This window comes from Centroberyx affinis, unplaced genomic scaffold, assembly GCF_046629955.1.
Source record: "Centroberyx affinis isolate AG114_WGS23_722 - 3 ecotype Tasmania unplaced genomic scaffold, CSIRO-AGI_Caff_v1 ptg003462l_1, whole genome shotgun sequence".
Classification (NCBI taxonomy): domain Eukaryota; kingdom Metazoa; phylum Chordata; class Actinopteri; order Beryciformes; family Berycidae; genus Centroberyx; species Centroberyx affinis.
The window spans coordinates 557,466-584,889 of NW_027281426.1; the positions used below are offsets into that span (position 1 = coordinate 557,466).

Genomic DNA, 27,424 nt, shown 5'->3' on the forward strand with positions numbered 1-27,424 from the left:
ATGGCTAGAGACAGGGAGGAAGTCAAGTCTGTCCAGAGGGAGCTGAAGAGGGAGCTGAGAGAGGCCAAGAACAGCTACAGGGGGAGACTGGAGAGGAAGCTCCAGCAGAACGATGCTAAGGAGGTGTGGAAGGGGATGAAAAGGATTACTGGCTACAAACAATCAGGTCCATCTGTGGAGGGGAACCAGGAACATGCAAATGAGCTAAACCTGTTTTTCAATAGGTTTGACTCAGAAAGACAGTCCCCCCCATGCCATCCCTTAATGAGGATGTTTCCTGAGGACAATAGCACCATGCTAGTTCCAAATCAAGACAAGTAATAGAGATTATTCCATGTCAATGCAATTGGCAGGTTGCTAACTAACAACCCAAAAACTCACAAACCCACACAGCCAGCAATTAAATTCCTCAATTTCATCTTCAGTAACATTGAATTATAAATTGAACTATCTCTATATTCATGATTCATGACTCAGATTCATGAATAACTACTGAAAAATAAATAGGGGCCACATCATGCTGTGCAGGAGATCCTACAGTGCATTTGGGATTTTTCACTTGTATCTTGCTTTTGCATGTCGGCTCAAAACTCAAATGCATGTTTTAAAGAGTAATTGATCTACAACTAGCTATTAATATTTACATTAACTAAGTGTCAAGGTAGCCCAAACTGCCTTATCAATGCCATAGCTGGCAGATGGTTGGAAAAGGCCAAAAGTCAACCAAAACAGCAGATACTGTCACACTGACCAAAGAAAACGGTGAGCCTTTGGGTTTATATGAGTCTTTGGTTGCTAGTATAAAATATGCATAGGTTACTGTAGATAATTTGCTTATTTTACTTTTGCTTGTAAAACAGCATGGGAACTCTTGTTTTACTGTACTATACTGGAAGAAAGGATTATACACAATAGAAATACTGCAAACAATACAGAATTGGCTTCCAAGTATTTTACTTTTTCACATTCTACAGTGGATCCGTTTTTTTTTTTCCATAATTAGTAGATACACCAAATAAAATAGTTATAGAAACAAACATTACTTTAACAGGCAATACGTTCGCAACTCTGTAACCAATGCGGGGACACACACACTGTCAGAGAGAGAGAAAGAGAGAGAGAGAGAGAGAGAGACTTCCCGATTTATGTTTTTACCTATCATGCTGTCTGACCCGCGGTCCCGACCCCGACTTCACGTCTGCCTTCTATCAGTTTCTGAACGCGCAGCAGAGGATCAAACTATTTTTTTTGGAGGGGGAGGGGGATGGATGGACTGGAAAATTAAAACTACTTATTACATATTGCATAATTACTGGGTTTATTATTTTTTATTCTGAAGTATCAAATGCCTTTGCAGGATCTATAGAACACATTAATTCATACATCCTGCTGGAATTGTTGTGGGCCCTCTCCAGCTGTGGGCCCCTATCGTCACCACTTTTCACCCCACTAGCGCTGGCGCGGTGTATATATACATTATATATACAAATACACATCTATTATTATTACTATTATTATTATCATTATTTGCATTATTTGCATTTATTTGCATCACGGTCTCTATAGTTTTTATATTATGTACATTACCTCTATTTTTTATCTTATTACCTCTTCTCTTTTATTATCTTCTTATACTTGTTTTTTCCTTGGTACTGTTCTGCCAGTTGCTGCTGTGGCACCTGAAGTTCCCCAAGGGGATTAATAATGTGCTATCTTATCTTATCTTATCTAATATTAAAGGCATTGTAACAATGCATTATGTAATAACACCGCATTATGTAATAACTCGACAAAATGTAATACATTTTCACTTCATTATGTAATAACACTCGCATTTTGTAATAATCTGCCGCATTTTGTAATACACAGCCTGAACGCAATATGTAATAACTTCCCCGTATTTTGTAATAAATTATTACATATTGCGGTGGTTATTACAAAATACGAGAGTTGCACTTTTTTTTTGATGAAAATGTAATGCCTATTGCTCAGCATATAGGTCACAGGTTTCTTGGCGGTCAATAGAAGAATCCATAGTCAAACCACTAGACTGCCTTTTGCTGGGGTTCATTCCAGATTTGCCTCTTTGCGATTGGGCCCCATCATCAGTCATTCTTTAGAAATATGGTGCCAAGTGGACAAGTATTTATGTGTTCCTAACTCATTGCACAGGGACTCTCCCTTGTGGCATAATGATGCTTTTTTCTAACAAACCTAACCTTTGTCTTTACCTCTTGGTCAAATAGAAATGTGTGTGTGCTGAATGACTTGTTTGATGAGAATGGTCTTATAACCTTTCAAGATTTGAAAGAAACATTTTCTTTACCAGGCACTAATTATTTTATCTATCCTCGATTGCGTTCAGCACTACGTGCCTATGGTGTGCCATGGAACTCCTCATTATCTGTCCGCCCTATGCTCAGGCTCCTGACCCCCGATGAGAACATGAGAGAGCTTGTGTCGCTTCTGTATGGTAAATTAATAACAGTGAAAGAGCGTCCTCTTGGTGTGGTCACTGTGTGGAATAAGGAAGTGGAGAGATCAGGGGTGAATCCTAATTGGGATAATATTCGGGGAAACATATTTACATCTTCAAAAAACATGGCACATCAGGTTATTAACTTTAAGTTGGCACACAGGTTTTATATCACTCTTCACAGGGTCTTTCAGATAAAGCTTGTAAATGATAACGTTTGTAAGATTTGCAATGGTAAGACTCTGGGTACTTTTATGCATATGTTTTAGGATTGCCCCATTATAGCTGACTTCTGGAAAAATGTAGCAGAAACCCTGTCACAATTATTGGATGTTGTTTTACCTGTGTGTCCGGCATTGCTTTTGCTTGGAGATGATTCAAAGGACAAACTAAACTCACAGAATAGACGTCTTTTTATGGCTGGTACAACATCCTGGGGTCATTTTAATCCTTTCTGTATTAACAACTGGTGCTTCACACATTTACTGACTTGCGCACAGGCATCTGTATTACAAGGACCGTATAGCCTGGCAGGTAGAACAGCATCACTTTAGATTGATTAAATCAAACTACATTGATATGACTTGATACGACTTGTTTGAATCCAGCTGAACTTCAGGACTCCACATGTGCAGATAAAGACAAAAAGAGAATATTACAGCCTGTCAGAAGACAGATGCAACAATTAAAATAATGTACTCAAAAGTGTATTTTCTTAACAATTCACTTAGACAGTGACTATATACGTAAATTGCCCATGTGATTTAGCCATCGATTTTTATCACTTGGTCATTGGCGCACCGCGCCAGAGAAGCATGTGGCGTGGGGCGGGGAGCTGGCGTCTCCTGGGATTCTGAGTGCCCCCCCCATAGTTGGTTGCACTGCTGGAGCCAGGGTGAAGTGTTGGTGGCACTGGACTGCTCCAGCACCCATCACTGGGGTTGACTTCTAGCTGCAGCCACTGGCCACAGCTGCATAGCATGGGTGGAACAACAGCCAGCACCCTCGTAGGTGATCGTTTGAAACTAGCGACAATGACCATCTGGCGTGAAGCCAAGCCAGTCCAGGATCACCTGCTTTATCTGGTCTTGACAAAAGGATGCTGGCAAGCTGTGGGCCGCCAGCTGCGCCTCCCCCCAGAGCCAGACCCTAGCCACCCACACAATGCTGCAGAGCACTTGAAGATGGAAAGGAATGTCTCTGGGTTGTCCACAGGTGTCAACTTTGGAATCCCAGAGTGAGGAAGATGTGGGGCCACCGAGGGTAGACCAGCATCAATCTCGGAACCCATCGTCTATCGGTCTGGCGACGATTAGACTCTGGTGGCGACGGACAATATTTCAGGGTTTCCGGTGTATCCAGCGGACATCCGGGCCAAGACTTCCTCTTCCGTGCGCCGGTCATTGTTTACAGTCCGATTAGCAACTTGAGATGCGAGAATGGAGTTGGAGTTGAGAGACGACGTCTCATATGCAGATATTTCATAAGCCGAAATGTTGCCTGGACCTAAAACACCTACAAAAAGTATCAATGTTTGTGTATCGTGTGGAGAAACGTTCGACTCTTGTGTCAAACGTTGCTAATCGGACTGTAAACAATGACCGGCCCATGGAAGAGGAAGTCTTGGCCCGGATGTCCGCTGACTACACCGGAAACCCCGAAATATTGGCCGTCGCTCCCAGAGTCTAATCGTCATCAGACCGATAGACGATGGGTTCCGAGATTGGATCAGCATCAGCAGGCTCCTGACGAGAGCCCAGTCCTCAACTTTGGTGTGTGCCATTGCAGGTGTCTCCTCATGGCCAAAACACCTTGCGTTTTGGGGTGTTTCCTGACGTTGATTTGGTGCTGATGTTTTCACTCCTAACAAACTGCACCGCAGTTCGCTTGGAAGAGGACTGAGATCTGCATTTTGAGTTCAAAGTTCAAATGGCATTGTTTTCACCTGCCCAGACGAACCAAACTAAAGGAGTAAACACTCCAGAGCTCAAATAAACCATTCCAAACATGTGTGGTATGAACACGCCCACTGGACAAGGATGGATAAACTGTCAAACAGCATGGCATATTACCATGCTACCAACACATTACGTAATAACTTGACAAAATGTAATACATTTTCACTTCATTATGTAATAACACCCGCATTTTGTAATAATCTGCCGCATTTTGTAATACACAGTCTGAAAGCAATATATAATACATTTCCTCGCATTTTGTAATAAATTATTATATATTGCGGTGGTTATTACAAAATACGGGAGTTGCACTTTTTTTTATGAAAATGTAATAATATGGTGCAGTATGTAATAACCAACCAAAATGGATGTCTTCATTCATAAAAATCGTTATAACATTATAACAACAATGTTTATTTTATGCATTCTAGCATGAATCATACTGACTCAAAATTAATTTTAAAAAGATACTATTAGTTCAGTAGATTAGTTTTATCTTTCATTGGTCAAAACTACATTAAGTGTCACTGTATTCCTTAGCTTAATAGAAACTGTACTTGAGGGTTCATAGAGACATAGAAACTGCCTACATTTTGTCGAGTTATTACATAGTGCGGTGTTATTACATAATGCGTTGTTAGAAGCCTCCATATTAAAAATAATGCTTCATTGAAAAGATTGAAAACATGAGGAAAGGAAGATTAGTTTGATCTGGACCAAAAGAGGTAGAGGAGAGGTACATTGATAGCCAATGTAAATCAGCTCCATGTTGATGACAGCACCATAAACAGGGCAGTCTTATCGGATATGCAAGAAATATGTTGTACTCCTGCTATTTTGCACAGCCTAATAATTCTGTAATAATTCTTTTCCCTTTTTCATAAATAAATTCAACTTGGCATGTTCTAGTGCTGGATTTGCCGGTCTTATCTTATCAGATCTTATCTTATCACACACCAAGTGTGCCTGTCGAATGGGGCCACACATAATGCATGTCCTAGTGCTCAGGGCAGACTCAAGAGGGAATCACAAGTTTATGCATTTGACTTGAATAGCATACCATCAATAGCTAAACTGAGAGGTAGTATTAAATTTTATCAGCACATACAGTACATAGCACATACACATTTCATACAACAATGTAAATCAAAGTACTTCCAATAAAAGCTCCTTCTCGCCCTGCATAATTATTTGTCAAATTAATAATTCTACTGCTGAAAGTCTAGAATAACTTTCAGATGGGAGTAAAACTGCTGGGCCCTTTTGGTATGATTTTCCATGTGTGTGTTAATGTCATATTCTCACAGTGCTCTTTCTTATGCACTCATCCATTACTACTTCAGGGTAAACTAGATTTGTTTCCTCAAGCAGAAGTAATGCTACCACACAGAATCACCACACCCCTGACCAAGTACTCAGTGACCTTTCACACAACTCAAGTCCTGATTGGCTAAAATCAGCTTAGGACCATCTGGATAAGACTTAGTACTGTTAGTAGTGACCTTTTCCCCTTATTTTTCTGATAGTCTCTGGCCTCTCAAGTAGGGGAATGCTAATGCAGTTCAGATCACTTCAGAGTCCTTGCATTGTTTTTTGTTGAGCGAGGGCATAATTTCTCATTCTTTTACTTACCGTTTTTATAATCCATTCTTATGGATCTTGTGGATGCTTTGCACTTGTATGCTGATAAGTGATGATTCTATTTTATTATTCTATTCCAGTAATTCTCAACCTTTTTCATATCAAGGACCCCAAATTTAGTCCACATTTGGGCCATGGACCCCCATTTGATGAGATTTTGTCTCTCAGACCCAAATCTGAGAATATTTTTATTGTTAGATATGATTTTGTCCGGAACTCAATGACTGTCTGTATTGTAGGTAGAGAGATAACAGAGAAACTATGATCAAAACAGTCATTCTTCTACATTCTCTAATTTTGTTAACTTCTTGTAAATGAAATAGTTTGCGGGGGACCCCCTGGAACGCCCTCAAGGACCTCTGGTGGTCCCCGGACCCCACGTTGAGAACCACTGTTCTCTATTCTATTCTATACTATTATTCTATGCTCTGTGAACTGAGAGGTGAAACGTTTGTTTGTTTATTTGTTTGTTTGTTTATTTATAAGGACAACACACATTAATCAACATTTCTGTAAATGTGCCAGTGTTAGCCAGCTGGCAAATTTTCAACTGTAGTCCTTTTGGCGAGATGTTATAAAGTGATAAAATTTACAGAACGAAGACAACAAGACGCCATAGAGACAGCAACAGCAACAAAACAAGAACTCTCAAGACAGAACACAAGCCACGCAGAGCAACAGGAAACAGCAAAACATCAGCACAACAATACAACAACAACAAACAAAGCACTGACCACAACCAACTTTTGATACATGCAGACATGCAGAGCAGCAATAACCAGTAAACATAAATAAAATACAGCAATCATTATGTTGATCTTGATAAAATGTTACCAAATTGTTAATAAAATACTAGTAGATATTCCATACATACCTAAGCCATGCAAAGCTGGCCGCCTGGCAACGGGCAAAGGACAAACGTAGTTTCCCCTAGAATACATAGTATTACCTTTCTTGTTCAGTCTCTCTCTTTTGTTGTGTTTCAGGATTTGAAGAGGGTGCTGTCTTTCCCACCATACCCAGGGGATTACCTGCATCCAGTCGTGTATGCCTGCACGGCAGTCATGCTGCTCTGTCTGCTCATCTCCATCATGACTTATATTGTACATCACAGGTAAGAACTCATCAACGCTCAATGAAAGACTTGTCTCAGCATTTCAACAAATATAATGTATTAGAAAAAAGGAAATGACTGGTTGTTCTATATTGTCAAACTAGGATCAAAAATGTATCGGGTGCTCTTGGAAAACGGGGAAAAAAGAGTGCTACAAACAAAAGGACAATCCAGGCACTCCAAATATAAAAATAGAATCACGAGGAAGGAAATATTTAAAAAGCCTTTATTGTAGTGGCTAAATCATTAAAAAAGCCAACATGTTTCCACCACTGTAGGTCTTCTTCAGGGCTTTAAACACAGACAACACAGGTGTGGCCTCGCCTATATAATAGCAACAGCCAATGGGAGGCAGTCACATGACCCAGATAATAACATGACAGGTGAAACAAATTGAAAATAATGAAAAAATAAAAAAAATAAAATGAAATAACATGAGGTGAGATTACACAGAAATATTACATGTACATCATAAACGGGAAATAGGTACCCATATATAGGGTTTTCATAGGCTGTGAGAAAAAAGGAGAGCCTATACAGAGAAAAATGACAGAAAACATGTGAAGTCTATATCCTCATTGAGACCAGGATACTGTAATGCATCCAGTCGATGGATCAAAAAAAAAAAAAAAAAGTATTATTATTATTGTTGTTGTTATTATTATTATTTTGTCTCACACACTTGAAAACTTTCAGTCATGGTAGGGATGCACATTTAAAACATTATTTAATTTATACATTATTTAATAGTTTATAAAGATGACTATTAAATAATGTATAAATTAATACCTTAGTTAACATGAACACCATTAGTAATGATTACCAGACACATTAGTTAACTGTTAATTAAGGGTTAATTAATGCTTATTAAGCATTAACTAACCCTTAACTTAGTGACCCTTATTGTAAAGTGTTACCACTTAAAGGTCTGGTACATTCAGAGACAAACCAAACAATCACAATTTTTGTGGGGGGAGGTAAATAGGGGAGATGCTAACTTGTATTCATTAATTGTTTGCAGTGTGATCCGCATTAGCAGGAATGGCTGGCACACACTACTTAACTTCCTCTTTCACACGGGATTGACGTTTGGTGTGTTTGCTGGGGGCATCAATCAGATCAACTACCCGTTTGTGTGTCAAATCGTAAGTTGTTTTTTCCTACCTTTTCCTACTCACCATAGCTATATTTTAAAGCACTTTTAAAGGATAATGCTGGTGTTTTTTAATGTATTTCTTACCGTCAACAAATCCTATGAAAATAATAAAATCAACAATGCGTTTGGTACGGAACTACTTTCCTGAGATCGCAAACGTGTTTACAGCCAGCTTATTAAGTTGTCTGAGGAAAAAGTCGGCCGGCCCGGTGCATCATGATGATGAAATATGTTGCCCAGAGCGACGGCATGGCTCTGTGACGTGTTTTTAATTGTTTTTTTAATACAATGGAGTTCTATGGCTGCTGGGACATGGCTGCATTTGACACCGGCTACATGGACGAGACTTGTTGGCAAAACGAAATCATTGCTGATTTTGTGATTTTCATACGATTTGTTGATGGTAAGAAATGCATTAAAAAACACCAGCCTTATCCTTTAAAATATGTATGTTAGTGATACAGAACTGAAAGCAACCTCAGTTGTGGGTCACGCAATGCCACTCTTTTCACTTAAATAACTTTGCTGTGGCCAGGAGCTGGGCCTTAGATGAGATTAGATGGAATTCATCAACCTACTGGACAGTTTAGAACTAACTCAACATGTCACTGAGGCTACACACAAACATGGTAACACACACGACCTGGTTGTGATGAAAGGGTTAATGCCGCTGCTGTAAGATAAAATTCTCGGGGAAACACTGGATGAACGCTGCATCCCAGCCTCTGCTATCTCCCTCCAGAAGTTGAAAGGTCTACACAGTAGCTTACCGGAAGTTGGCAGACAGGCAGAAATTTGCGGCATGTTCGGACGTTTCTGTTTCAGAGTCACATTTTCGAACTGCATCGCCCTGGTTTCTTGAGTGAGTTTTCTTTTGGTGCTCATCTTTCGCTGGGTAACAACTACTGCTGGACGACGCTCTGTGAGGCTTCTGCTGTCTGGTCTACAAGAAACCAATGAGTCCTGTTCCCTTTTGATGTAGCGCCCCAGTAGGTGGGTGGTCAAACAGAGTATTACAGCCAAAAAAAAGTGAAATCAATACCTGATATAAAAAAATATATATATGTATTGATTGATTTAGGGGCCACAAAATAGGGGGTTACCATAGACCATCTATAGTCTAGACTCTAGACAAATGGTCTGTATGTACTGCCTGTTGATCTTTACTGATCTTCAGTAAAAGCCTTTGTTGATTTGCCAAGCCTGTCTCCTGCCTCGTTCTGCATTTGGGTTCAACAGATCTGCACACCCCTGACAGAACAAACAAGCCAAACATGGACCCAGTGGAACTCACCCAGATTCATTCAGCCATAAGCTCCCATGGTCAGTTCCTGAGCCAGCATGAACAGATCCTCGGCCAGATTTACAATCAGCTTTTGGACCTGACCTCTGCTGTTCAGTCTATTGCGGCCACAACTGTCCCGATACAAGTCTGCCCTCTGCTGTTGCTCATCCTCAGTCAGCTCTACCTGTTGCCTCCTCGTCTGCTGAGATCACTCCTCGTGAACCTCACGTCCAAGCTCCAGAAAGGTACGGAGGGGATCCTGAAAATTGTTTCCTGTCTCAGTGTTCTCTGGTTTTTCAACTCCAGCCTTCCTCATTTCTCACGGACTGCTCCAAGATTGCTTATGTTATGAGTCTTCTGAAGGTCAAGGCACTTCTCTGGGCTAATGCCTTATGGGCAACAGTCTGAAATCTGCCTTGATTATTCCCTCTTCACTCGAGAGATGAGGAAGATTTTTGACCATCCTGCCTGGGGAAGAGACGTGGCAGAGTACACCCTGGAATTCCTGCTGCTGATTATTGCTGCTGAGACTGGCTGGCTGGGGGATGCATTGCTGCCCACGTATCTCCATGTCCTGTCGGAGGAATTAAAGGACAAGTTGGCCGACAGAGAGGTTTCCGATGGATTGGAATCTTTGATTTCCCTAGCCCTCAGATTGGACAATCTTCACTGAGAATGGCGCAGAGAGCAAAGTGATCATCTGAAGTTTCCCAAGCCTACCCGAGAACATCCAAGGTTTCCCAAGGGTGCCTGATCCAGCTCTCCCACCTCCCAACTCTGTTTTTTCCTCTCCAGCTCCCCTGTCTGACTCTTCCAGTGAGCCAATGCAACTTTGTCACACCAGACTGACTCCTGAAGAGAGGAAAACAAGACTAGGTTGATCTTGTGCAAGCCGGGCCATTGATGTCTTGCCTCCTCTTGGCTTTCGCACCCTATACTAGTATAATATGTGTTCTGGCAAGTTTGTAAAATTTTAAAGGCCCATTCACATCTAGAACGATAACTATAAAGATAACTATACTATAACAAGATTTAAATCGTTCTAAGTAAATAGAATGTCTGTGTTCACACTACAACTATAACTATAAAAACATCCAAAACGACACAACTATTTGGATGTGGAGACAACGATAAAACATTTTCAACCAATCAAAATACAGTTCTACAAAGGAAGGGGTGGGAGAATTCAGTAGTTCACTGCAGTGATGGCATTGCTTGCTGAGGAACTGATTATAGAAGTCCAGAGGAACCGGGCGCTATTTGACAAAGGCCATTGCCTCTAAAAATGTTGATAAGAAACATGACATAGCGGTCGGGATCAGAAGAGCTTTTGGGATTAGTGCTAAGGCGTGTTTACTGACTATGATATACTCGCTAACTAGAGTATTTGCTAGTTATCTTGCTAACTAACAAAATAGCATCATGTCTTGGCCAACCTGATCTGCCGAGGGCAAATGCGTTATTATCCTATCTTTCTAATTGACCTTATTCACACAGCGGCCATTTTGAACACTCAGGATAGTAAACTCTACCAGGAAGAGCAAGTCCAGTCTGCTCTGTGCTGCTGTTGTGAACCAAGATACATCATTTAGTATTTCCCCACTGGGAAACATATTATAAACAAATGTATCTCAAGAATCAGAGGGATATCAGTTCACATTTTAATATATTTGACCCATTATCACTACCCACCAGAGTGTAGCCTAGGTAGCTAGCTAGTAGCTTGCTAACTATAGCTTACTAACTTCCTGCTAAATTCAGGCAGTTGTTGTCGTTGTTGTTCCCGAAGTTGCTAGCTGGTAACTGTTTTGTCTATCTGAAGTCACTTATGCATTGAAACATCTAGATTTATTCCAATCTTCCATGTAGTTTCCCACCCGAGTGTTCAAAATGGCTGCCATGTGAATAAGGTCAATGGCTGTGACCGCAAGGTAATGAGTAGCCTATTGAAAACCTGTTTAGCCACAGTTAGTTACAGGTGTTTCTCTCGACATGGAGACTAACCTCTTTGATCCACAGTAGATGTGGTGTTCAGAGTCACCTACAGGTAAAGAAATTAACAGCTTCACTTGGTGAATTCCACTAGCTGTCATATACACAAAGCACAATAATGTCATGAAAGCGCTGTAAAAGAGCATTATTGATTCTGCCAGCTCCTCTCGCTTTTGCTACAATTCATGAACCCAAATCTTTCGGCTATATCGTGATTTACTTTCGAGAGAGAGTAAAATAAAAGCACGTTGGTAATCATGCTCCATTTCTTCTCTGAATATTCAGCTCCGACAGTATCCTTGTAGTGTAAATGCTTGAGCAACAGTGTATCGTTATACAGTAGTTTGTAGTTGTCTTTATAGTTGTTGCTCTAGTGAGAAGGGGACTTAACAGTGCAATATCACAACGCAATATCACGTATACCACCATAACTGTGTAGGTCTTGACGCCACTTCTCACGCAACTTTCAACAATGGGTAGTCAGTCAGTCAGTTGGCTACTTTCATTGCTCTAGGCCGGTCCCATGGGCCCGGCAAAAAGGAGAGAGAGAGAAACTGTTTGTATTGTAGCCTTTCAGGCCAGTTCCTTTCATCTTGTCCTGAGAAGGCAGCAACCAGGCTTGCCAGTAACTGGGGAGATACCAGTGAGCCATATTGTCACTTTCCCAACTACCTCCTGCTGCAAGGTTCCTGCTGTTCTCTCCTGGGAGGGCCAGGACCATCCTGTAACTGCCCTTGTCGACTTGGGAGCTGCTGGCTGCTTCCTGGATGCCTCCTTTGCTCATCGCTGCAAGATTCATTCCTCCCCTCTACCTGAACCCCAGAAGGGCATTGGATGGACGTCCATTGCCCAATGGATGTCCATCCAAGACTGGTTCATCATGTTAGTGACCCTTTGAGCCTACAGATCTCAGGTAATCACAGTGAAGAGATTCAATTGCGTCTCCTCAATTCTCCTGAGTTTCCTGTGGTGTTGGGCCATCCCTGGCTAGTCTCTCATAATCCCCACATAGACTGGCCTCGGGGCACCATTTTAGAGTCGTGCTAGATGTCTGCTTTCTGCCTCCTGTTCTCTCGAGTCTCTCTCTCCAGATTCCTCTGAGCCACTAGATTTGTCTAAAGTGCCTCCTGAGTTTGCTGACCTCAGCCTGGTCATCAGAGGCACACCAGTCCCAGAAGCCGTCTCTTTCAAATGGCCTTTCAAATTCTCTGTCATCAGCATTCCTGTTGCTGTCAATCTCCAGCTTCCCAGGTCTCTCAGAGTGCATCCCACATTCCATGTGTCCCAGTGAAAAAACTGTCTCCTCGAGCCTCCTGGCTCCTGCTCTCAAGCCACCTCCACTGTCACGCCTCATTGACAGTGGGCCTGCCTATACGGTTTTCACCGTCTATTGAAAGTTTGTTGTCGAGGCAGAGGACTCCAGTACCTTGTCAACTTGTATGGACTCAAGCAGCATTCCTGGGTTCCAGCTCGCAACATCCTGAACCCCCAGTTGATTCAGAATTTTCACCACCGTCGCCCTGGCCAGCTGGATGTCGGGAGCCATCCCTAGGAGGGAGGGTCATGTCACAACCTCAGTTGTCTCCTGTGCTCACCCTGAATCCAAACCTCGCCCTGCTTCAGTTTTCCTTGTGTCCCTCTCTCATGTCCCTTAGTCTGCCTTGTTTGGGTTTTTCCAGCAGATGGCATCCCAGTGTTCCTCATGTGAATTCCCAGTGCCTCCCCAGCTGTCTCTTATTAGTTTATTTGCTAGTTTTGTATTCCTCCCTGCCGGCCCCGCCGCTGGGTCCATCGTTACAAACGCAGCTTGCACGGCCAAGCTTTGTTCAAACCCACAGAACTTTATTTTAAATTCTAGTCAAGATAACAGGTTTTCCAAGACATCAAATAAGTCATGCTGAATTAGTGGGAAATGTATATATAATGATGCACAATCATCTCGATTTTTTCCATTTGATGTAATGGTGCAGCCATAAAAACATGGCGTCTTGTATTTGAATATTTCATTCAATAAAAGCAGCCAGAGCTTCAAGAAACAGTTGGAAGGAGCAGATACAGAATATGGATGTGACACTGTTGTACAGTTAGGATTTTTTTTTTCTAACTTTGAAGCTACTTAAAGGGAAATTTAAGGGTAAACTCAGGTATAGTCAGGGAACAAGGGGTTAAGCTCTCATCTGCCCACTTTACTTTGCTTGTTTGTTAGTCTAGACAAATAGTCTGTATGTACTGCCTGAGGTCTTCAGTAAAAGCCTTTGTTGATTTGCCAAGCCTGTCTCCTGCCTCGTTCTGCATTTGGGTTCACCAGATCTGCACATCCTTTTTCAAGTTTCAGTTTAAGCTACACCCACTTCCGGGTACGCCCCGCCCACTCCTGATTTTATGCAAATAATGTATACAAGCAAAATGATATACAAACACAATAATATACAAATAATTTGTTTCTTTGAACAAATACAGATACAATTACAAATAGTAGCATCCCTGCACACACCTAATACCTGTATGTAAATAGGAAATTTGCGGGATTATAAATTTTTTAAAATGTTGTCCATCACATCCATGTTTAAATGCTATCAGTTTTTTCAGTCGAACTTAAAACACAGCTACACACCAACATCACAGTTCTGAGTGATTGCCACTAACCATACAACATGAACAGATTTTGACCAAAGTGCTCAGTGTGCCTTCAATGCACTTAATGTATTCCTAACTGTGTGGTCCTGTTCATTTGATAGCCTTGATTATTTATTTGGTTATGAGCCATTTTCTGACCATGAAACATGTGACTGTAAAATTAGCAGCATGAAGCAAAAGTAACATTATGAAGCATGATTTATAGGATGGTTCATTACCTTTCCATGTCACACACATACACTAACACAAATACGCAAACGTGCACACACTTATTTGGACAATGACCTTTTGAAACGAGAACAGGCTTCGATTTCCCAGTACAACTATAATTGATGCATTAAGTGTGTAGTAGTGTCTATCTAGCAGTGTTTTATCTATTGCTTTAATTTGACTTGAGTCAATGTAGTTGGTAGAACAGTCATCCACTAGAAAAATGAAGATGTTTTTGTTTAAATCCCCAACTACATTTTGAAATTTATCATCTTTTGCCAGATGTTTTGCCAATCTTCAATTCACTGAAACATGATTGTAGTCCATCATTTGAGGCTTTCACATGTTGTAAGTTGTCTTCACTGATCTGTTGATCTGTGCATGTTCATACAAACATCTTATTCATTACTATGTAAAATTTTAATTTTATTTTTTAAGTTTGAGATTAAGTTTTCTACATGTTACATGTACATATTGAACTGAATTGCATTCAATTACATAAACTGAATTGAACTGAACTGAACTGAACAGAACTAGTACCCCCTGCTCAGTCCTATTCCTTTGTGGGGTGGGCAGTCCACCACCATGGTTCCACTCCCATCTAGAACTTAAGTAATATTGTTGTGTAATCACTCTTACATCCTCATCTATGTTAGGTTGGCATCGTGCTCCACTATGCTTCTTTGTCCACTATGCTATGGCTGGCGTTCACTGCTAGAAACATCTGTAATGACGTGTCCAAAGCCCCGCCTCAGGCCCAAGACAGGAATGGGCCTGGCCAGGCTCGGACCAAGCCAACCATACTCAGGTAAGCTCAGCAGAGTCCATGATTCCTGACTATGCAGGGTTACCTTAATCAGATTGATTGCCTTACTCTGAAACTACTGACAAACTGCACAAAACATTGCAGGGGTTGAGTTATCATTTTAAAACCAAGAAAATGGTTGCCTCCACAATGACAGAAACAGACTTTTTCTACTTGATTAATATAATTTGAAGTAGCTGCCACCATGTTTGCTCTCCAAAACTCTAATGAATAACTGAATAACTATTAGTCATTGCCATTATTGTCACAGTTATTAGTCAGAAAAAGCAAAACAGAGAGGAGAGTGGGCCAATGGCAGAGCAGAGACAAAGAAAAACAAATGTTTTTTCAGGCACTAGCCCAATTTGGTCACTGACTGGCCAATCAACTGCCACAAATCAACATCTACATAGCCCTAGGCCATTAGGCAATCCTTACTGTTGAACCCTTCTATTTTTATGTGTACAAATGACTCTATACTCTGTTTGCTGTAAACACCTTCAATTGACTATTAATGCAAACACCTTTATATGATTATTACTTTGATTACGGTCATAGTACGACACACACATCAATTACAATGTGGAGTACTGCAATATTAGACAGATTGTTGGATGTTAATTTGGATATTTAGTAAACACTATAATCAATTATAACAACTGATTAAAGTTGTGATCACGTGGGACGCTGTTTTTAATGCAACTGTATTTTTTTCCTGTTATTTTCAATGGTTTAGTTGGATGAGATGATAAAATTCCATGCACTGTTCTCCCAAGGAGAATGTCATGTACCCACATACTATGTTTCACAATGGGCTAATTTTCTCTTCTGCATTTTTATTTGCAACAATATTATCTCCCTGTTTTCTCCTTTTCAACAATATTGCTCCAGGTATTCCAACTAATGCTAATTAGATAGCTTGAAAGATGTTGTTAAATGTTGTGTTGCATAGTAACAAGAATGATGCAATGTTCCTTGCACCCTTTGACCTCTTGCTCTCTCTGTTAATAGCAATGCTCATAGCTGAGTTTGAGCAGGAGAAAAAAGCGTTCTAAGTGATCATGGCCTAAGAGCTACATGGCACATTCATAAATACTTATTCCATCCTTATGCCACCTTTCATTAGTTGTTGTAATGTAATACTTATGTCATTTGTGTGGAATTGAGTCAACAGAGTCAAGTAGCATTTTTGTAAAAGATCTGTTTAGGCATATCTGCGTTATAAGAGATTTTTCTCGACGAGAGTGACAAGAAAGACCAGAGAGAGGGGGTTAAATGTTGGCTGTGAAAGGGTGTGAGTCAGACTTGCCTGATGATGTTGCAAGTACATTTTGCATGCTTCGGCCCACTGAGCTACCAGGATGCCGCAGAAATTTACATTTTTGATTGAAAACATGCTTTCAGATTAGTGTTGAAGATTTCCAGCATGACTTCGTACCAAAACAACTGAAGTCGTTAGGGACCTATCTTTAGAGTTCCGAAAAGAGCAGAAAAAGAACAGAAAATATCCATACAATGACTCCATACAGCCAACGATCGCACAGTGACTGGAAAAGATAGATATTGACATTATTTAGAGCAAATCTTCGCTATGGCCGAAAAACCTTTGCGTGTGAGCAGTCATGAATCTCTTCCACTTCCTTGTTTACACTCCTAGTCATAGGGCTACGTCACACTAACGTTACCTTTTTGGTCTTTGGTCTGTATCTTAGCTGTTGTAGCTTCTCTCCCCAGCCTGTGAGACTCCATGACCGGGCGTCATTGTGGAATACAACTGTGACATTTCACAACGACCCGGTTAATTGCTGGATGTCAATTTCTCTGCTAAATCCTTCCGTGCACTCTGGCTGTGCAGTGAACTTTTCCTCAGAGGATTACTGTCCAAAAGTCCAGGGAAGAAAAGCGGAATTACCACTTCTGAAGCCGACTGCTGTGTACGATGCGTGTGTTTACAATGGGGGGGACAGTCCTGCACGGAACCCTGCCTCCAATCTCGGAACCCATCGTCTATTGGTCTGACAACGATTAGACTCTGGGGGTGACGGCCAATATTTTGGGGTTTCCGGTGTAGCCAGCGGACATCTGGGCCAAGACTTCCTCTTCCGTGCGCCAGCCATTGCTTACAGTCCGATTAGCAACTTGAGACGCAAGAATGGAGTTGAGAGACGACGTCTACGACCGGATTGTTTTTTAAGTCCAGACGACATTTCGGCTAATCTCTATAGACAGACATATGCATATGAGACGTCGTCTCTCAACTCCAACTCCATTCTCGCGTCTCAAGTTGCTAATAAGAGGAAGTCTTGGCTCGGATGTCCGCTGGCTACACCAGAAACCCCAAAATATTGGCCGTCGCCCCCAGAGTCTAATCGTTATCAGACCGATGGTTTCCGAGATTGCCCCGTCTCTACAAAGAACGGAGGTATGTGAAATTATGTATAGAGTTAGAGTGAGCCGACATTTCAAAGTCTGATAAGTTTTTTAATTTGTGTGACTAGGATTGTAAACAAGGAAGTGGAGGAGATTCACGGCTGCGCATGCGCAACGGTTTTCTAATGTTTTTCGGCTGTAGTGAAGATTTGCTCTAAATAATGGCGTCAATATCGGTCTTTTCCAGTCACTGACAACCATGACATTGGTCATATTCATCAAATGTTTTTCTTTGAAGCCTGTGTTCCTCATGATTTCATATGCTTACACTATGTCATGTGCACCATGGTGGGCTAATGTAATTTAAAGTCCAATTTAAAAAATCCCCACTTTATTACTGGCAGTTTCAGACTAACTCCAGTGAGCGCTGAGTTGGTTCTGATTGGCTCCCTCACTAAAGAATTACTGAAATCCTTACAGTCAGGTCAGTTTGCAGAATTTGAACTGGAAAGCAGGTTTACCTCATTTGAATTAGAGGTTGTTGTTGGCCAATCAGGGTCCAGGTCAATCAAGTTGAAAATTACAGGCCGGTTTCATTCCTTCCTTTCCAAGATACTTGAGTGCACAGTCTTTAATCAAATCTCTGAATTCCTTTCTGAGAACAACCTGTATGATCCTAACCAGTCTGGCTACAAACGCGGACACTCTACCAAGACTGCGCTCTTGTCTGTAGTAGAAACACTGCGATCAGCTAGAGCTACTGGTCGGTCTTCTGTTCTAATGTTGCTAGACCTATCGGCTGCCTTTGACACGGTTAACCACCAAATCCTCCTCTCCACACTCTCTGAACTTGGCTTCTCAGGATCTGCTCTCTGCTGGTTTGAGTCCTACCTCTCAGGGAGAACTTTTAGAGTGTCTCGGAGGGGGGAAGTGTCTAATTCGCACTGCTTGTCCACAGGGGAACCTCAAGGGTCAGTGCTTGGACCCTTTCTCTTTTCAATATACACCACCTCACTTGGTGCAGTCATCTGCTCACATGGCTTCTCATATGATTCATATGCTGACGACACCCAGCTCTTCCTATCGTTCCCACCAGAAGACCCCACAGTCTCAGCACGGATATCAGCATGCCTCGCCGATATCTCGGCATGGATGAAGGAACACCACCTTCAGCTTAACCTGTCAAAGACTGAGCTCCTTGTCATCCCAGCCAGTCCCTCTATACAACAAAATCAGTATCCAGCTCGAATCAGATCAGCTCATTCCCACAAAGTCTGCCCGAAACTTGGGTGTCATGATTGATGACCAACTACCTGTCTGAACATGCAGCACAACTCCTGGTACAGGCTCTTGTAATATCACGCCTTGACTACTGCAACTCCTTACTGGCAGGGCTCCCGGCATGTACGTTCAAACCTCTGCAGATGATCCAGAACGCAGCGGTGCGTCTGGTCTTCAACCAGCCCAAAAGAGCACATGTCACTCCACTGTTCGTATCCCTCCACTGGCTCTAATTTGCTGCCTCAAGTTCAAGTCCTTGATACCCGCCTACAAAGCAGCAACCAAAACGGCTCCCACCTACCTGAACTCCCTCATTCAGGTCTACGCTCCCTCCCGCCCACTACGCTCTGCCAAGGAACGGCGCCCGGTGCTGCCACCACAACAAGACCCTAAGTCTCTATCCAGACTCTTTTCTTCTGTGGTTCCTCAGTGGTGGAATGAGTTACCAAACTTCATTCGATCCACAGAGTCCCTCTCGATCTTTAAGAAAAGGCTAAAGACCCAGCTCTTTAGCGAACACCTTCTCACCTGATGGACTGTGTAATTGCTAAAAAAAATCTTTATCTGCCTCTATGCACTCCATGCACTGCATCTATGCACTGCCTCGTGGCACCTATGTCCTGTCGGAATTCTGGTATGCCTTTAACATACGCTGCTGAAAGAACAGGGTAGCTGTTGGATACTGCAAGACGAGTGTTAGTACCGTCTATAGAATTGCACCTTGGCACGGCAGTAAAGCAACCTAAATGGAATGGTGGAACCTAAGTTATTAGTGTCTAGGCCAGCTTGGCCAGCTTGGCCGAGTGGCTTATTTATCTAGTGACTGAGCTATCTAAGTGTGTCTGGGCCAGCTAATGACCAAACTTTCTATGTGTGCCTGGGCCAGCTTGGCTGAATGGCTTACCTCCCAGTGGCCTATCTATCTATGTTAGCTTGGGACAGCTTGCCGAATGGCTTACCTAGCTAGTGGCCTATCTATCTATGTGAGCCTAGGCCAGCTTTGCCAAATGGCTTATTTATCTGGTGACCTAACTAAAGCCTAAGCATGCAACCACAGCTAACTGTCAGACCCAGCAACCACCTGAACTTCCTCTTTACATAGATATAAATATCTATATGCCAAGCAACAACATCAACTTTTTATCAATGTCAAATTTTGGGCGATGCTCTAGAAGAAGGTCTAGAGCAGAAATGCGTTTGTCTACTGCTGTGTATTGGGAGAGCAGACTTTCCTCTTTTTTTAACTTGTTTGCACAAGAGTCTGCACCCAGAGGGCATCGACAAGAGTTTTGAGTTGAGTGGGCAAGTTCTTGATTTGAGCCAGCAACATGTCAGCATCTTCATACAGAAGTACCTGGATTGAAAATTAAGTTTAGCCAAGCGCACAATTCATAGTAGTGATGAATGCAACTGCAAATAGATGAGCTTGCATGATAAGAGCAAATCGATTGAGCTTAATACTTAGTTTAGGAGAAGCTGCAGCAGGAGGAAAGACTCTGGGCAGCGGGGATTACATTTTCTGGCGTTCTTAGAGGTGGCGTGACATCATCAGTATGCAGAAAACTGTCTTGGGAAGGGAGCCCAATGAGCGGAGATGCTGTAGATGGAAATTATTACAGTTGGGACTCTCTCTTAGGGGGTCACACAGTTCTTTCTTTGGCAAACCTTCTGAGGCGGTATGAGTGGACTTTATTGCCCAAAGACAGCTCTGACAGCGGCTTTGGATAGAGGTGAATTATTGTTGTTCTATCAAGCTCGATCCAGGTTTTGTATATGAGTATCCAAATAACGACGGTGCTTCCGAGATCCTTCATCTGGGTCAAAACGAGACAACTTAGACTTAGACTTAGAAAACTTTAATGTCCTCCAAGAGGCAATTTGTGGTACAACACATAACATATAGACACATTTAAAGCACATCAAATCAAATAAACAGAAACAGAAACAGAAACGACAATAATCCAAATCATCTATAGCAGCCATCATAAATACCATCACAGTCCAGGCAGACATTTAAAGTGCATATCAATAACTGTATACCTGAGCATATAAACCATTGAAAGCACATTAATAAACAGAGACCACAATAATCCAAAATGAGGGTTTCCTCTGTATTTAGAGTGTTCTTTGCCTTATATATTAGAATTCTTGGAAAAAATACAAATGTTCTCCACCAGACAGGGCCTCGACTTTTTAATAATTTTGTTTAGGTGTTGACCCAAACTGTTATAGTTTGACAACTATGTTGGGTATACTTGTGATTGCACTTTCTGCCTATTTGCTATGGCCCTATCTTTTGATTACCAAAACGTCTCAAGAATCTGACACTGGAGCATTACATAAAATATAAGAGAGTATCAAAATCCAGAATTATGAGGAATTTTATTGCAGCATTATTGCATTATGACCCCCTACACATGGTATGTGAGACTATGGTCAACCTATAATTAACCAAGTGTGATTGCACTTTCTGCCTAATTGCTACGGCCCTACCTCTTGAATGTCAAAATGTTTGTCAAATATAACAGAGTAGCAAAATCAAGAATTATGATGAATTTTACTGTAGCATTATTGTATTATGACCCCCTGAACATGGTATGGGGACTATATGTCAACTGAAGATAAGCAAAATGATTACACTTTCTTCCTATTTGCTATGGCCCTACCTCATGATTATCAAAATGTCTCACATGCTACAGTAAACTTTCTCATAATTCAGGATTTGGGGATTTTGATACTCTGTTTTAACTCTTGTTTTTCTAACCAAGAGGTAGGACCATAGCAAAGCCGACACAAACTGAATTAAGTGCTCGGAATTGGATAAACCTTTTACATCTCAAAACTAGTTAATTTACAGGGACTGGAAGAAAAATAATTACAAGATGAGATAAAAGTGATAGCCTATTCAACTTAAAGCAATATTCCACTTAGTTTTAACATGGGGGTTATTTTGCACTTGACTGCCATGAAAACCATAATAAAAACTACTCACCAAGATGCAGCTGGGACGAGCTTGTAGGCTATAGGGTATGTGCACTGTAAATAAGGAGATAACTATATCCTGTTTTGTTTATGCTGATGCTAAAATAAAGGAATTTAAGCAAAAATAAGCATGTATAAAAGTAAAAGTAAGCATTCTGCTCATTTGCTGCACTGCTGTAGCTTAACTACACCAGTTGCGTTTCATTCCGTTTGTTTCAGAAGGGTCGAATCAGATACATAGCCATTTACTTCAATGCAGCTGCTGTCCTGGCTGCAGCACATTGACGATCTGAAACGTAGCCGGATCGGAGCCTCAACTTTGGAGATGTGCATGGCTTTTATTATTGTCGGACAACGCAGTGGTCTGTTGTGTATTCGAGCCATATAAATGTATATAAATGCCAAGATTTTGCTTATTGTAGTCATTTATCACCACGTCAGTTAACAAAATAGAGGATACATAAACCAACGCCACTTAAATAAATGTTAGAGATGTGGTTATCAATGGAGCTGCTGAGAAGCCTTCTATTTGGCGACAGTACACCTACAGTACCCTATGTGGTACGTTAATGTTCCTCACAGTACAACTTGGGTTGTTTATGGAAACATAAGCAAAGCTAGATAAGTGTGTTCACATAGATAAAACGTAGATACACGCAACACAACCGACAGACCGCAGGCAGAACGAGAATGGAGCTGGTGTAGCAGCTTAATAGGCCTAAAGTACGGTGGCCGAGACATGTCGAACGAACTGCATATCCAAAATGCTTTGCAAATTCGAAAAAACACAAGCACGTTAACGGAAAACACAAATGCAAAAATCACAACACAAATGCAAAAGCCAGAACATAACAATGAAGTGAGCAACAATGGATGTTGACAATGAAACGGGCCGACTATTATTGCCGGTGGACTATTATTGCCTGTACATGTGGAAGAGGAAAGTTCTTGCCCGTTAAAGAACAACATTGCTCATTTGTGACAATCACATAGAGATAGTAAGCGAACAACGTTTCACTTACTTCTCAAACAGGCAAGAACTTTCCTCTTCCACATGAGCAGGCAATAATAGTCCGCCAGCAATAATTGTCGGCCCGTTTCATTGTCAACATCCGTTGTTGCTCACTTCCGTTGTTATGTTGTGGCTTTTGCATTTGTGTTGTGGCTTTTGCATTTGTGTTTTCTGTTAATGCGCTTGTGTTTTTCGAATTTGCAAAGCGTTTTGAATATGCAGTTTGTTCGACACGTCTCGGCCACCGTACTAAAGTGCTGCAACTGGGCTGCAACAAGTGTAGATACACAAATGCCACGCATGCTGTGTAGTTAGATTGGTCAAGCTACAGAATTACAGAAACAGTAGCCACATCATAGGCACATGTCACTTTCACGTTGGTGGATTTTTTTTTTTTAAGGAGTAGTCGTCCTAGTGTGTGTCGTAGTAGCGTAGTTGATCATGAAAATCGTACAAACTATGCAAAATGCGTAGTGGTTGGCATCGCTGATCGAGGGTGCTGTGTGAGATGGCTTTGGCACACAGCTTCTATCCAGTGCCTCATCTGTCAGGATCTACTGAAACCGAGACAAATATAGGGAAACGTTGACTAGGTGTAGGGGCACGTTCTTATCCCAAAGAGCCACCCCTGCCTTTCTCTGTTTCTTGATTATTATTACCTTTATTTAAACTCGAGAAAATCATTGAGGGCTGGCCCTCATTTACAATGATGTTGAGTATAAAAGATATAAAATAATAATAAAAATACAATAAAAGAAAACAGTCAATTCAAAAAAGTATGTATGTACAGATAATAAAAGATACAGGATACAAGATATAAAACAAATCAATTAAAACAGGTGCAAACAGAACTTAAGTGGTTAGTGATCATAGATTTAAATTGACCAAGGGTTACTCTGCAAAGAGTTCCAGGCGGTCGGAGCATAAAAACAAAAAGCAGATCTCCCAAACTCAGTACAAACTCTAGGGACTTGCAGTGAAAGCCAGTCATTAGACCGAGTATGATGTGGTCCAAAGGAGCAGTCTAGCATAGATGTGATATAAGATGGCAGCTTCCCAATAAGGGCCTTGTATATAAATAAATAAATATGCTTATCACGTCTCTCAGACAGAGAAGACCACCCAACCTTTTCATACAGGATGCAATGATGAGTGCTAGAAACATCACCAGTAATAAACCTAAGAGCAGAATGGTAAACAGCATGCAAGGGCTTAAGAGTAGAGGCAGAGGCATGCCTATAAATGACATCACCATAATCCATGACAGAGAGGAAAAACAGCTTCAACGATCGACAATGATCAATGCTCAATCCCTCTGCAGCTTGCCACACAGAATGATTATCTTTTTGATTTACGTTCCTCAAAGTTCATTTATAGTTCAAAGAAAAATTCTGGCCACTGTTAAACTTTCAGTTTGACTAATTTTGAAGACACAGGGATTTAGAGAGACAACTCTGACACCTTCCCACTTGCCCAAGGAATCATCTTGGTGAGAGCAGATTCCTTTATCCAGCTGTTTTTTCATCTCCCTCCACCTGTTACCCTGCATAACCCTGTAATCAAATTTGTTTTTTACTTATTGTTGCTGCCAACACCTATTTCTTCTTTTTGCAGATTCTATTTTGTAAGTGATGGAATCCCTCTCATAATTGTTGGAGTCACAGCAGCATTTAGTATGGATAACTATGGGAGCAGGGACGAAGCTCTGTAGTAAGTACTTGTCATTTCTGAACAATCTCAGATAAGTCTTCTTTATTTGCCACTACATTGGTGCAGCAATATATCGGTATACGGTTGTTGCAACACCATGCAAAATGTTATGTTTTTTTAAAGATATGATAAAATGTATATATGGTCTCTCTCTATCTCTCTTTTTCAGTTGCTGGATGGCATGGGAGCCAAGTCTGGGAGGTTTCTATGCCCCCATGGCACTTCTGGTGCTAGTCATGTCCATCTACTTCTTGTGCACCTACATCCAGCTCAAACGCCACCCAGACAGGAAGTACGAGCTGCGAATCATGAGTGAGGAACAGCAGCAATTAGCATCCAGTGAGTCAAACCATCATTGCCACAGTGAAACCGTGGGGGATTCTGCTGGGGACTGCCCGTCGTTTGCCGCGGGCATATCAGTGCTGGCCAATGAGCACTCATTTAAAGCTCAGCTCCGGGCCGCAGCCTTCACCCTTTTTCTGTTCCTGGCCACCTGGGCTTTAGGGGCATTGGCCATATCCCAGGGACATTTCCTAGATATGATATTCAGCTGCTTGTACGGGGCATTTTCTGTCACTCTGGGACTCTTCCTGCTCATCCAGCACTGTGCCAAACGTGACGATGTGTGGCACCGCTGGTGGGCGTGTTGCCCGTCCAAGTCCAAGACCGAGGAGGTCAACGGGGATGGACAGATACAGAGGCAGGGGCTCCATCTGCCACAGGCACACTGCCACCTGGACTCACCTTGCTCGGGCAAGCAGCCGCTGCTATCTCCTCATCTCGTGCACGCCCCCACGACTCACTACAAAATGCCACTGGCACCGCCTCCCCTGAGCCCCACACCCAATCACACGGCCCCATGCTGCGTGGCCGTGATGAACCCCGTCCCTCTCGTCCCGCCCTTCTCTCTGGCAGAGGCGGCGCCCTCTCCGCGTCCGCAGTCGCTTCCCGATGAGCTCCCTCGCCCCACTCTGCCCCTGCAGAGCTGCCTCAAGGACCGGACAAAGTCGCGGTCCTTCAACCGGCCGCGGCCCTGCCTCCAGGACTACCACTCTCACATGGCTTCTGCTAGCATGGACGGCAGCGTGCACAGCTCCCACCTGGACAGCCCTCACAGCGTGCACCACCTCGACGGCTCGCCGCTGGTGTGCGGTAACCCCCACCCGGACCTCCAGCTGGTCTGCCCCAGCCCTCACTTGGATAAGCAGCTGGCCTCGTGCCACAGCCTGCACCGCCAGAACTCCTGCCACAGCATACAAGAGCCAATTAATTCCTGCCACAACCTGGCGCACAACGTACACGCCGACACCATCTCCTGTCACAGCCTGTGCCTGCCTTCACACGGGGGACACACCTGCCACTGGCACACGTACGGCACTCCCAAAGCCGATCCGTCTGCCGCTATGAGCTGTTGCGAGAAATCGGATCAGTTCGCCAGGCAATGTCAGCAGGATTCAGACACATATAGCTGCAGCTCAAAGACAGCCGACAAAGACAAGGACAGTGTTCTCTGCTTAGAGGTGGAGCAGACAGTTTTCCCCAGGAATACTCTGCCCCGGCAACACCCTACGCTGAGCCGGAGAGGCACCATCAGCCGAAACAGGAGTCTGCAGGAGGACTACCTGTTCGGTTCCGATGCCACGGGAAACATACGGACCGGACCTTGGAAGAATGAAACCACCGTATAGCGTTCTTATGGTTGTGCCTGCCAAACCCTCCAGCAGCCCTACAATCAAACTACTTTGTAGACATTTGGGCCTCTTTGCCTTCAGCTTCCCCTTCAAACTATGAGTAGAGTTTTGTGTGTGAGGTGTGAGGCCTAACTGTCCTACCAACATTTCAAACCCTTTATTCCAAAGCTATCTTACTTTTTAGTATGACATGACATCAACTTTTTACAAAGAATATTCAATATTGCTCCACCTCACACAGGCAGTTGTTTACAGTTTGTATTTATCTCATCATTTCCTGCTCCATTTAAATACGATGACTGACCCGTTTGAAAGATGTCCATATTTGTTAATATTAGTACATTTCTAGTAACGTAAGAGTGATTTAGTTGTTTTGTATGCATACAAGAGTGCATGTGTTGGTGCATACATTCATACAAATGTGGTAAGGTGTGTTTGTGCTGTATGTATTTATTATATGGATCCACCCTGGAAGATTTTTTAATTTGAGGGCCAGGATTGTCTATTGAGACCTTTGATGTATGCTATCAAAGAGAGACCCCTCTCTGACAAATATTGCACTAGTATCTATATTAACCCTCACTTTGTGGGACAGTATTAATAATCCCAAGAAAAAAGTGCAGTGTGCAAAGCAGTGGTTCTCAGCCTTTTTCATATCAAGGACCCCTAATTTAGTCCACATTAGGGCCACGGACCCCCATTTGATGCAATTTTGTCCCTCGGACCCAAATCTGAGAATATTTTTATTGTTAGATATGATTTTGTCCAGAACTCCATGACTATCTGTATTGTAGGGAGAGAGATAACAGTGAAACTATGATCAAAATAGTCAGTCTCCTACATTCTATAATTGTTCTTGTAAATGAAATAATGAAGTTTAACGATTCATCAATTTGCTGGGGACCCCCTGGGATGCCCTCGAGGACCCCTGGTGGTCCCGGACCCCACGTTGAGAACCACTGCTACAAAGCACTAATTTTGCATGGTGCCAAAATTGTATGCCATTCACTGTGATGAGAAACTACCCACAACCACAACCCATTCGAACTTCACCGTGTGTCATGGATCAAACGCTTTGCAGCATCATACAAACTCAGGTTTTAC

At 42.3% G+C, this 27,424-nt stretch overlaps 1 protein-coding gene across 1 annotated transcript; it reads left to right on the top strand.

Moving 5' to 3' along the window:
- adgra1a (adhesion G protein-coupled receptor A1a) lies at positions 1 to 26,317 on the top strand. The gene is made up of 6 exons (XM_071539487.1): positions 1 to 123; positions 7,038 to 7,189; positions 8,211 to 8,334; positions 15,126 to 15,277; positions 24,534 to 24,629; positions 24,799 to 26,317. The coding sequence occupies exons 1-6, from the start codon at positions 1 to 3 to the stop codon at positions 26,315 to 26,317; spliced, it is 2,166 nt and encodes a 721-aa protein (XP_071395588.1).
- Positions 26,318 to 27,424: the final 1,107 nt, after the last annotated feature.

Bases quoted from the DNA above. Each gene is read 5' to 3' on its own strand.
- adgra1a (XM_071539487.1), top strand. From the start codon at position 1: ATGGCTAGAGACAGGGAGGAAGTCAAGTCTGTCCAGAGGGAGCTGAAG. The intron at 8,335-15,125 runs GTAAGTTGTTTT...CATCTATGTTAG, and splicing joins ACCCGTTTGTGTGTCAAATC to GTTGGCATCGTGCTCCACTA. The intron at 15,278-24,533 runs GTAAGCTCAGCA...TTCTTTTTGCAG, and splicing joins ACCAAGCCAACCATACTCAG to ATTCTATTTTGTAAGTGATG.